General features: G+C 47.7%; 1 protein-coding gene across 11 annotated transcripts in view; it reads left to right on the forward strand.

The window, feature by feature from the left end:
• LOC144592204 (microtubule-associated serine/threonine-protein kinase 4-like) overlaps positions 1-13,065 on the forward strand; it is a 344,807-nt gene that overhangs the window by 196,492 nt on the left and 135,250 nt on the right. For all 11 annotated transcript variants that reach the window (XM_078396718.1, XM_078396720.1, XM_078396725.1 and 8 more), the window contains one exon: positions 1,676-1,764. In XM_078396718.1, coding sequence (XP_078252844.1) covers positions 1,676-1,764 — 89 coding nt within the window. The remainder of the gene's footprint in view (positions 1-1,675; positions 1,765-13,065) is intronic.

The raw sequence follows: 13,065 nt of genomic DNA on the forward strand, positions 1-13,065 counted from the left end.
AACGCCCAGCTCTACGGGGAGATTCCACCTCTGACCCGAGAAGATCAGGTCGCAAAGGATGAGGCCATTGCCAACCGCAGTCCAGAAATACCGGCAAACAAGGTGGTAGCTGTGGGAATCCACCCACGGAAGACGGAACCCGGGACCACCAAACAAGACCATGCTGAAGACGTTGATGGAAGACGCATATGTAGGGACAAAAGAGGAGCTTGCCAGCTGTGTGGAGGACAGAGATGTGTGGGGTGTCCGTCACAGTGCCCGCCGGAAACCAGCACCACTGCCTCGCTAATGTTTTCAACAATTTTAACTAATTAATCAAAAGTAGGTTGAGGAGGTAGTTGAGGCTGTGACTATCCCAACCTTTAAGAAACAGTTAGGCACGTACATGGGTAGAACAGGTTTGGTGGGATACAGGCTAAACGCGCGCAGGTGGGACTAGTGTAGCTGGGACATGTTGGCCGGTGTGGGCACTGTATCATTCTACGACTATAATGGGGTTGAGAGGGAGAAATAGATCAACCTTGATTGAATGCGTAGGAAGGAAATGCAGATGCTGGTTTATACTGAAGATAGACACAAAATGCTGAAGTAACTCAGCGGGACAGGCAGCATCTGTGGAGAGAAGGAATGGGTGACGTTTCGAGTCGAGCTGATGTCTGAAGAAGGGTCTCGACCCGAAATGTCACCCATTCCTTCTCTCCACAGATGCTGCCTGAGTTACCCCAGCATTTTGTGTCTGTGTTAACCATGATTGAAGGCAAGGCAAGGCAACTTCATTTATATAGTTTATATTATTTAAGAGTAAATTGGATAGGTATATGGATAAGAGGGGATTAGAGGGTTATGGTCTGAGTGCAGGTAGATGAGACTAGGTCAGGGAGAATGGTCGGCGTGGACTGGTAGGGCCGGACAGGCCTGTTTCCATGCTGAAGTTGTTATATGTTATATATCACATTTCAGCAACAAGGCAATTCAAAGTGCTTCACATAAAACATTAAAGAGCAGTTAAAAGCAATTAAAAACCGTCATTAAAGAGAATAGAAAATAAAAACAAGCTAAGATTATTAAGGGGTTGGACATGTTAGAGGCAGGAAACATGTTCCCAATGTTGGGGGAGTCCAGAACCAGGGGCCACAGTTTAAAAATAAGGGGTAGGCCATTTAGAACTGAGATGAGGAAAAACTTTTTCAGTCAGAGAGTTGCGAATCTGTGGAATTCTCTGCCTCAGAGAGCAGTGAAGGCCAATTCTCTGAATGCATTCAAGAGAGAGCTGGATAGAGCTCTTAAGGATAGCGGAGTCAGGGGGTATGGGGAGAAGGCAGGAACGGGGTACTGATTGAGAATGATCAGCCATGATCACATTGAATGGCGGTGCTGGCTCGAAGGGCCGAATGGCCTATTCCTGCACCTATTGTCTATTGTCTGTCTAAAATAGAATAAGACAGGTAGATTGAAGAGGAATCTTTAACTATTGAAGTTTAAAACATTTGAAGTCATAAATGTGTCCCTGTTATTTTTTGTTTTTTTTTGCTATTAAACCATCGTGACAGAATGGACTCAATGGGCCGAACGGCCTAATTCTGCTCCTATGTCTTATGGGGGTGTATAATATGGCGATTAACGAAGTGCTGTATTATGTAAAAGTAAGCATTTGTTTTCCCTCTTTTATTCTCAGTTGCCGCACTAACAACAGGAAAAGCCTGATAGGAAGCAGCCAGTCGACGGCCCTTCCATGTCCACACTCTCCTCTCCCCGCCCATTCAGGTAAGGCATCGCTGCTCCCTGGTCAGCCTCTCACCACGCGCAAATCGGTGTGCCTGCATTGCATTGCGTTAATGAATGTGCCTGGGGGTGCTTCAAATGGCCCTGGGCTTTACGTCCCTGTTGTTTTGCTCAATCTGTCCATCTATGCAGATCACAACAGTATCATGTTTGCCCTTTGAAACAAGCGTGGAGACCTAATGTAATTTAAAAAAAACATGTACACAGCTGGAGGGCGGCACGGTGGCACAGCGGTAGTTGCTGCCGCCCTACAGCGCCGGAGACCCGGGTTCCATCCTGACTCGGGCTGCTGCCTGTACGGAGTTTGTATGTTCTCCCCGTGACATATATCAGATTATTAAGGGGTTGGACACGTTAGAGGCAGGAAACATGTTCCCAATGTTGGGGGAGTCCAGAACCAGGGGCCACAGTTTAAGAATAAGGGGTGGGCCATTTAGAACGGAGATGAGGAAAAACCTTTTTCAGTCAGAGAGTTGTGAATCTGTGGAATTCTCTGCCTCAGAAGGCAGTGGAGGCCAATTCTCTGAATGCATTCAAGAGAGAGCTAGATAGAGCTCTTAAAGATAGCGGGGCTATGGGGAGAAGGCAGAAACAGGGTACTGATTGAGAATGATCAGCCATGATCACATTGACTGGTGGTGCTGGCTCAAAGGGTTGAATGGCCTACTCCTGCACCTATTGTCTATTGTCTATTGACCTGCGTGGGTTTACTCTGGGATCTCAGGTTTCCTCACACACTCCAGGCTTGTAGGTTAATTGCTGGGGTATAATTGTCCCGAGAGTGTGTAGGATAGGGTGAGTGTGCGGGGATCGCTGGTCAGCACTGACCCAGTGGACCGAAGGGCCTGTTTCCACACTATATCTAAACTAAACTAAACTCAGCAGGTCAGACAGCATCTCTGGAGAACAAGTAAATAGGTTACATATACTTATCCATGTTCTCCAGAGATGCTGTCTGACCCGCTGAGTTACTCCAGCGCTTTGTATCTTTTTCTGTAAACCAGCATCTGGCAGTTCCTTGTATTTACTAAGCTAAAATAATGGTCTATTAAAATTTTATGGTAAAGCATTTAATAGGCAATGCTTCAACAAACTGATATTTCAGAGTCTGGAATCTTTAAGTATTGAAGTTTGAAACATTTGAAACCATAAATGTGTCGCTGTTAAATCATCATTGACAGTTTTATTCCGATTACCACAATTCCAGTACATCTACCTCATAAAATATGCTCAATTGCTTGGCTTTGAATTTTTATAGTCTTAGCCTTGCATTGGTGGTAGGGTTGCCAACTATCTCACTCCCAAATACGGGGCAAGGTGACTTCACCGCCCCGCAATTCACGTGACCTCACCCAGCCAGCGGCCACGTGCTCCTGCTCCACCAATGGAGGCCGTCCGGGCCGGGAGGCGGGTTGTTACGCAACCTCCGTTAAGCGAACACACGGGCCTACAGTGTCCGGGCCTACAGTGTCGGGGCCTACAGTGTCCGGGCCTACAGTATCGGGGCCTACGGTGTCCGGGCCTACAGTGTCCGGGCCTACACTGTCCGGGCCTACAGTGTCCGGGCCTACAGTGTCCGGGCCTACAGTGTCTGGGCCTACAGTGTCGGGGTCTACAGTGTCCGGGCCTACAGTGTCCGGGCCTACAGTGTCCGGGCCTACAGTGTCCGGGCCTACAGTGTCCGGGCCTACAGCGCCGTCCGGGCCTTATACGGGACAAGGGCGGTCCCGTGCGGGACAAACCAATTTAGCCCAAAATACGGGACAGTTGGCAACTCTAATTGGTGGTGTCATTCTACTGCGGCAGAGCCTCAGATTAGATGGGATGAGGTGGTAAAGGAAGACCATCTTTCCCCTTCCGATTAATATCAATGATTCCACTGGCGTTTATTCCACTAGTCGTTTGCTGGCGCAGTGGAGCAGTGGTAGTTGCATCCCTACTGCGCCAGAGACCCAGGTTCGATCCTGACTACAGCTGCTGTCTGTATGGAGTTTGTACGTTCTCCCCGTGACCTGTGTGGGTCTACCCCGTGCGCACCAGTTTCGTCCCACACTCCAAAGACGTCACTAAGGAAGACGCAAATAATTCTCCCGGAAATACTAGGGGACCAAGGATCTAGTGGGAGGGAGGAACCGAAGGGAATCCACGTTAGTCAGGAAATGGTGTTGGGTAAACTGTTGGGATTGAAGACAGATAAATCCCCAGGGCCTGATGGTCTGCATGACAGAGTACTCAAGGAGGTGGCCCTAGAAATCATGCACTGTAGGCCCAGTAGATGCACTGTAGATGCAAACTGCACCCAGCATCTGCAGTTTGTTTTCTGTTTCAGTTATCCCTGAGTTTGGTTAGCTCAGTTGTCCACATGGAAATTAATTTCTTTCCACCGTATCGGAACTCTAGATATTTTATCTTTTTTTCATAATGGAGCTCCCTACTTTTAATTCTCCCGTTCGAATTGGTTATTTAGACTTTAGAGATACAGTGCGGAAACAGGCCCTTCAGCCCACCGGGCCTGCACCGACCAGCGATCCCCGCGTACACCAGCACTCTCTATCCTACACACCGGGGACGATTTATAACTTTCAGAAGTCAATTAACCTACAAACCTGTTCGTCTTTGGAGTGTGGGAGGAAACTGGAGAAACCGCAGTCACAGGGAGAGCGTACAAACTCCGTACAGGCAGCACCCTGGTTACCAAAGGTTTACTAGGTTAATTCCCTGAATGGCGGGACTGTCATATGTTGAAAGACTGGAGCGACTAGGCTTGTATACACTGGAATTTAGAAGGATGAGAGGAGATCTTATCGAAACGTATAAGATTATTAAGGGGTTGGACACGTTAGAGGCAGGAAACATGTTCCCAATGTTGGGGGAGTCCAGAACAAGGGGCCACAGTTTAAGAATGAGGGGTAGGCCATTTAGAACTGAGATGAGGAAAAGCTTTTTCAGTCAGAGAGTTGTGAATCTGTGGAATTCTCTACCTCAGAAGGCAGTGGAGGCCAATTCTCTGAATGCATTCAAGAGAGAGCTGGATAGAGCTCTTAAGGATAGCGGAGTCAAGGGGTATGGGGAGAAGGCAGGAACGGGGTACTGATTGTGAATGATCAGCCAAGATCACATTGAATGGCGGTGCTGGCTCGAAGGGCCGAATGGCCTCCTCCTGCACCTATTGTCTATTGTCTATTGTCACCCGTAGTCGGGATTGAACCCGGGTCTCTGGCGCTGTGAGGCAGCAACTCTACCGCTGCGCCACCGTGCCGCCCCACCTCGCATTGATTTCCTTTTTGCTTTGGTGGGAAATTTTATAAGCCGGACCCATATTGACCTGGCAAATAACGCATTGTCCGTTAGAGGCATTGACAGAGAGATTAAGCAGGAGGAGGTTGGCTAGATTACTAGTAATGCAACACTCTTTGCATTTCATGGTGATGACGAATCTATTTTGCAACGTTTCCGCAGATAATTCTGAAACTGTACTGGATACTGCCTGAGTAGACTTACGAGATGTAAACCATGGCTTACAGGATGACAGAGGTGCTTAAGGCCATGAGTGACATTAGTGCAATTAACGTCTCAGTTTCTGGCATTTAATCTTCAATTCATGATGGGTTACATTATCTCTTGTTATGGCAGTGGGGTAGCGTCACTGTATAACTAGTGATTGAGTCATAGAGTCATACAGTGTGGAAAATGGCCCTCCAGTCACACCTTAGTTTATTGTCACGTGCACAGAGGTACAGTGAAAAGCTCTTGTTGCGTGATAACCAGGTGGCAGAAGGACCATACATTTGAGCCATTTACAGTGTATAGATACATGATAAAGGAATAATATTTAGTGCAAGGTAAAGCCAGCAAAGTCCGATCAACGATAGGCCGAGGTTCAATAGAGAGGTAGATGGTAGTTCAGCACTGCTCTCTGGTTGTGGTGGGATGGTTCAGTTGCCTGATAACAGCTGGGAAGAAAATATCCCTGAATCTGGAGGTGTGCGTTTTCACACTTCTGTACCTTTTTGCCTGATGGGAGAGGGGAGAAGAGGGAGTGGCCGGGGTGCGACTGGTCCTTGATGATGCTGCTGGCCTTGCCGAGGCAGCGTGAGGTGTCGATGGAGTCAATGCAGGTTTGTGTGATGGTCTGGGCCGCGTCCACAATTCCCTGCATTTTCTTGCGGCCTTGGATTGAGCTGTTCCCAAACCAAGCTGCGATGCGTCCCGATAAAATGCTTTCTACGGTGGTGCACCTGTAGAAGTTGGCGAGGGTTGTTGGGGACATGCCAAACATCCTGAGCCTTGTAAGGAAGTCGAGGCGTTGGGGAGCTTTCTTGGTCATTGCATCAATATGGGTGATCCAGGAGAAGCTGTTGGTGATATTGCATCCACAGAATCAGAATTGTCTTTATTGTCATCCAAAAAAACAAGTCTTTTGGACGAAATTCCACACCCACAGTCCAGCAATAGAGCAATAAAATGATCAGCCAAGATCACATTGAATGGCGGTGCTGGGGCGAAGGGCCGAATGGCCTACTCCTGCACCTATTGTCTATTGTCTTGTCTACTCACTATGTACAGTCTAATGTCTACTCACTATGTACAGTCTATTGTCTACTCACTATGTACAGTCTATTGTCTACTCACTATGTACAGTCTATTGTCTACTCACTATGTACAGTCTATTGTCTACTCACTATGTACAGTCTATTGTCTACTCACTATGTACAGTCAGATTTGAAGAATAGTCACTGCAGTGTGATATTTGAATGCTGCTGTTTGCTTGCACCCTCAAGCACTTTAGAGGAACAAAAAGTACCGTGACAAGCAGAAAGTTCTCCGATGTGACCTTTTATTGACCTTGCATCAGTAGATAGCCAGCTAGCCACAAAGGTAATTAATCACATCCCATTGATTGATCTACATATAATCATAGTCCAATCTTTAGTTCTTCGTAGATTCACAGCAATCGTACATTTACTATGTCCCTCTCTTTCCCCCTCCCCATTCCCAGTTCTCCCTCTATCTTCCTGCCTCCAACTACATCCTTTCTTTGTCCTGCCCCCTCCCCTGACATCAGTCTGAAGAAGGGTCTCGACCCGAAACGCCACCCATTCCTTCTCTCCTGAGATGCTGCCTGACCCGCTGAGTTACTCCAGCATTTTGTGATAAGTATATTTACTATGAATTAGTGGGTTAAATTGCGGATTTGAAAAGTTAATTGTTGTAATTGAGCCATCTATCAATCAGCAAGGCTGAATCTTGCCAGAAATGTTTCAAATTATATCATCCAACATATCAACATTGCAGGTCAATAATCTTTTGCAAGAACCAAAGGTTTTGAGATGAATAGGTTTTAAGCTGGCACAGGACTGGAAGCAGGAAATAGCAAAGGAACAATCTCAGAAGGCAACAATAGACAATAGACAATAGGTGCAGGAGGAGGCCATTCGGCCCTTCGAGCCAGCACCGCCATTCAATGTGATCATGGCTGATCATTCTCAATCAGTACCCCGTTCCTGCCTTCTCCCCATACCCCCTGACTCCGCTATCCTTAAGATCTCTATCCAGCTCTCTCTTGAATGCATTCAGAGAATTGGTCTCCACTGCCTTCTGAGGCAGAGAATTCCACAGATTCACAATTCTCTGACTGAAAAAGTTTTTCCTCATCTCAGTTCTAAATGGCCTACCCCTTATTCTTAAACTGCGGCCCCTTGTCCTGGACTCCCCCAACATTGGGAACATGTTTCCTGCCTCTAACGTGTCCAACCCCTTAATAATCTTATACGTTTCGATAAGATCCCCTCTCATCCTTCTAATTTTCAATTTTCCAATAGAAAAGCAATAATGGGAGAAAAGATGAAATAGGAAGGTAAGCTAGCCAATAATGAATGAATGAATGAATGAATGAATGAATAGGTTTATTGGCCAAGTATGTGCAGATACAAGGAATGTGCCTTGGTGCTCCGCTCACAAATGACAACACAAACATACAGTTAACAATTAAGAATAAAGCATAACCACATCAAAACAATAAGGATACAACGTTACGGTCTAAACATGAGGGTGAAAATAAACCAGAGCAAAAAAGAGACTCCAGACTTTGGTTATTGAGTAGAACTAACACTCGTGGGGAAAAAAAGCTGTTTTTATGTCTGGCTGTGGCTGCTTTGACAGTCCGGAGTCGCCTTCCTGAGGGAAGTGCTTCAGAGGGTTTGTGGCCAGGGTGAGAGGGGGTCAGAGATGATCTTGCCCGCTCGCTCCCTGGCCCTTGCAGTGTACAGTTCATCGATGGGGGGAAGGTTGCAGCCAACAACCTTCTCAGCTGTGCGAACGATCCGTTGCAGCCTCCGGATGTCGTGCTTGGTGGCTGAGCCAAACCAGACCATGATGAAGAAGGTGAGGACGGACTCAATGATAGCAGTATAGAATTGGACCATCATTGCCATAATATAAACGAGGATGCTATAAAAAAGCTTTTTTTTCAGTTATGTAAAGTAAAGAGTTTTAAAAAAAAGTGGACGTTGGACCGCTGGAAGATGATGCTGGAGAAGTAGTTATGTGGAAACAAGAAATGGAGGTGAGCTGAATAAGCTTTCGTCGTTAGGCACAAGATGCTGGAGTAATTCTGTTGGTCGGAAGCATCTCTGGAGAGAAGGAATGGGTGACGTTTCGGCTCGAGACCCTTCTTCAGTCTTCAGCATAATGCTGGTGTCTTCCACTTTAATTCTTGATGCTGGAGTAATTCCACTGTGCAGACTAACACCAAAAACCTGCAGGAAGGAACTGCAGATGCTGGCTTAAACCGGAGATGGACACAAAAAGCTGGAGTAACTCAGCGGGACAGGCAGCATCTCCGGAGAGAAGGAATGGGTGACGTTGGTTTAAACCGGCATCTGCAGTTCCTCCCGACAGGTTTTTGGTGTTAGTCTGCACAGTGGAATTACTCCAGCATCAAGAATTAAAGGATCTTCCTTTAGGAAGGAGATGAGGAGGAATTTCTATACTTCCACGGTGGTGAATCCGGTGGAATTCTTTACCACAGAAGGCCATGACAATGGATATTTTTTCGGTGGAGATAGATAGGTTCTTGATTAGTGCGGGTGTCAAGGGTTACGAGGAGAAGGCGGGAGAATGGGGTTAGGAGGGAGGGATAGATCAGCCATGATTGAATGGCAGAGTAGACTTGATGGGCCGAATGGCCTAATTCTGCTCCTATCACTTATAGACAATAGACAATAGGTGCAGGAGGAGGCCATTCGGCCCTTCGAGCCAGCACCGCCATTCAATGTGATCACGGCTGATCATTCTCAATCAGTACCCCGTTCCTGCCTTCTCCCCATACCCCCTGACTCCGCTATCCTTAAGAGCTCTATCTAGCTCTCTCAATAGACAATAGACAATAGGTGCAGGAGGAGGCCATTCGGCCCTTCGAGCCAGCACTGCCATTCAATGTGATCATGGCTGATCATTCTCAATAAGTACCCCATTCCTGCCTTCTCCCCATACCCCCTGACTCCGCTATCCTTAAGAGCTCTATCCAGCTCTCTTTTGAATGCATTCAGAAAATTGGCCTCCACTGCCTTCTGAAGCAGAGAATCCCACAGATTCACAACTCTCTGACTGAAAAAGTTTTTCCTCATTTCAGTTCTAAATGGCCTACCGTTTATTCTTAAACTGTGGCCCCTTGTTCTGGACTCCCCCAACATTGGGAACATGTTTCCTGCCTCTAACGTGTCCAACCCCTTAATAATCTTATACGTTTCGATAAGATCCCCTCTCATCCTTCTAAATTCCAGTGTATACAAGCCTAGTCGCTCCAGTCTTTCAACATACGACAGTCCCGCCATTACGGGAATTAACCTAGTAAACCTACGCTGCACGACCTTATGGACATGGCATTTCCTCTTCCATGTAAAAGTATCGCAGCCATTGTTCCTGTCGGCGGATGTATGACATGCCGTAGGGATGATAAATGTTCTGGGCTTTGAATGTGAGTATCAGCTGTTTAATGATCTGCAACTATCCTACACTGGTTAACTAGTGCGTGGTGGGTTGATGAATGTTGCTGGTTCCCAGGGAGTTCTCGGCAGGGGACATAGTGCAGGCACCCGTTAATGGGAGAGAGAACCATTAGACTCTCAGGTAAAGTAGGAGGCTGTGTGTATTTATCGTTTTTTTAAATCGCCTTTCCTAATGGCTTCTCATTAGTATGCAGGCGGGCTAATTCATCACAACTCTGGGTACGTATCTTTCATTAATGGTTATCTTAATGACACCAACTTCGAAGATGAAAGGAGAATAGTTGTAATGGAAGTGGCACTGTTGGTTAACAGCAATATCATACTAATCATACACTGATGTGCCAAAACATTACGACCACCAGCCTAATATGCTGTTGGACCCCTGTGTGCCGCCAAAACAGCGCCGACCCGCCGAGGCAAGGACTCCACAAGACCCCTGAAGGTGTCCTGTGGGTATCTGGCATCAAAACATTAGCAGCAGGTCCTTCAAGTCCTGTAAGTTGTGAGGTGGAGCCGTCGTGGATCGGACTTGTCGATCCAGCACATCCCACAGATCCTCAATCGGGTTGAGATCTGGAGAATTTGGAGGCCAGGGCAACACCGTGAACACTTCATCATGTTCCTCAAACCATCCCCGAACAACGTGTGCAGTGTGGCAGGGCGCATTATCCTGCTGAAAGAACACTGGAATTTAGAAGGATGAGAGGAGATCTTATCGAAACGTATAAGATTATTAAGGGGTAGGACACGTTAGAGGCAGGAAACATGTTCCCAATGTTGGGGGAGTTCAGAACAAGGGGCCACAGTTTAAGAATAAGGGGTAGGCCATTTAGAACTGAGATGAGGAAAAACCTTTTTCAGTCAGAGAGTTGTGAATCTGTGGAATTCTCTGCCTCAGAAGGCAGTGGGGGCCAATTCTCTGAATGCATTCAAGAGAGAGCTAGATAGAGCTCTTAAGGATAGTGGAGTCAGGGGGTATGGGGAGAAGGCAGGAACGGGGTACTGATTGAGAATGATCAGCCATGATCACATTGAATGGCGGTGCTGGCTCGAAGAGCCGAATGGCCTCCTCCTGCACCTATTGTCTATTGTCTAAAGAGGCCACTGCCATCAGGGAATACCATTGCCATGAAGGAGTGTACCTGGTCTGCAACGATGTTTAGGTAGGTGACACGTGTCAAATTGACATCCGCATGAATGACCTGACCCAGGGTTTCCCAGCAGAACATTGCCCAGAGCATCACACTCCCCCCACCGGCTTGTCGTCTTCCCACAGTGCATCCTGGTGCCATCACGTCCCCAAGTAAACGGCGCACACGTACACGGCCATCCACGTGATCTAAAAGAAAGCGGAGGTATTTATTCACAAAATGCTGGAGTAACTCAGCAGGTCAGGCAGCATCTCAGGAGAGAAGGAATGGGTGACGTTTCGGGTCGAGACCCTTCTTCAGACTGATGTCAGGGGGGCGGGAGAAAGGAAGGATATAGGTGGAGACAGGAAGATAGAGGGAGATCTGGGAAGGGGGAGGGGAAGAGAGGGACAGAGGAACTATCTAAAGTTGGAGAAGTCAATGTTCATACCGCTGGGCTGCAAGCTGCCCAAGCGAACAGGTGCTGTTCCTCCAATTTCCGATGGGCCTCACTATGGCACTGGAGGAGGCCCATGACAGAAAGGTCAGACTGGGAATGGGAGGGGGAGTTGAAGTGCTCGGCCACCGGGAGATCAGTTTGGTCAATACGGACCGAGCGCAGGTGTTGAGCGAAGCGATCGCCGAGCCTGCCCTTGGTTTCGCTTTCAAAGAAAGCGGGACTCATCGGACCAGGCGACCTTCTTCCACTGCTCCAAGGTCCAGTTCTGACGCTCCCGTGCCCAATGTAGGCGCTTTGAATGGTGGAGAGAGGTCATCATGGGCACTCTGACCGGTCTGCGCCTACGCAGCCCCATACGCAGCAGGGTGTGATGCACTGTGTATTGTGACACATTCCTCCCGTCACCACCATTAATATTTTTCTGTGACTTGTGCCACAGTCGACCTTCTGTCGGTTCGGACCAGACGGGATAGCCTTCGTTGCCCTCGCGCATCGATGAGCCTTGGGCGCCCAACACCCTGTCTGTCGCCGGTTTGTAGTTTGTCCCTCCTCGGACCACTGTCGGTCGGTACTCACCACTGCTGACCGGGAGCACCCCACAAGCCTTGCCGTTTCAGAGATGCTCTGACCCAGTCGTCTGGCCATAATAATTTGCCCCTTGTCAAAGTCGCTCAGGTCTTTACTCCTGCCCATTTCTCCTGCATCCAACACATCAACTTCAAGAACTGACTGTTCACTTGCTTCCTAATATATCCCACCCCTTGACAGGTGCCATTGTAACAAGATAATCAATGTTATTCACTTCGCCTGTCAGTGGTCATAATGTTTTGGCTCATCGGTGTATATAACAATATATTGCAACATGCAATAACTGCAATATTGAAGTCTGAAGAAGGGTCTCGTCCCGAAACGTCACCTATTCCTTCTCTCCAGAGATGCTGCCTGACCCGCTGAGTTACTCCAGCATTTTGTGTCTATCTTTGGTGAACTGATACGCCTTGAATAGTTTATGTTGTGTGTTTGACTGTTCAGTTTATATATTTCGTGCTGAGCGTTCTTGTGTAACTGAGTTTTGTGCACAATTTGCTCTGCCTTTCATTTTGGATTAGAGACTATGTGATTGTTTTAAAATGGTGCCGTGCGTCAGTGGACAAAGACATTTCCATCGAACATTGTTTCTGACGCGCATTCCGATGTCATCAGCTGCACTAACTGAGACTTAGCTGGTAGAGCTGCTGCCTCACAGCACCAGAGACCCAGGTTCAATCCTGACCTCGGGTACTCCCTGTGTGGAGTTTTTTCTCGGTGACCCTGTGGGTTTCCTTCAGGTGCTCTGGATTCCTCCCACATCCCAGATACGTGCAGGTTTGTAGGTTAATTGGCTTCTGTAAATTGCCCCCAGCGCTTGCGAAACGTAGAAACATAGAAAATAGGTGCAGGAGGAGGCCGTTCGGCCCTTCGAGCCAGCACCGCCATTCGTTGTGATCATGGCTGATCATCCACAATCAGTAACCCGTGCCTGCCTTCTCCCCATATCCCTTGATACCACTAGCCCCTAGAGCTCTCTCTAACTCTCTCTTAATTGGCTTCTGTAAATTGTCCTTAGTGTGTGTGTGGGATACAGCTAGTGGGTCAGCGCGGACTCGGTGGGCCGAAGGGGTCAGTTTCCACACTGCTTCTCTAA

Source organism: Rhinoraja longicauda, chromosome 3, assembly GCF_053455715.1.
Source record: "Rhinoraja longicauda isolate Sanriku21f chromosome 3, sRhiLon1.1, whole genome shotgun sequence".
NCBI lineage: Eukaryota > Metazoa > Chordata > Chondrichthyes > Rajiformes > Arhynchobatidae > Rhinoraja > Rhinoraja longicauda.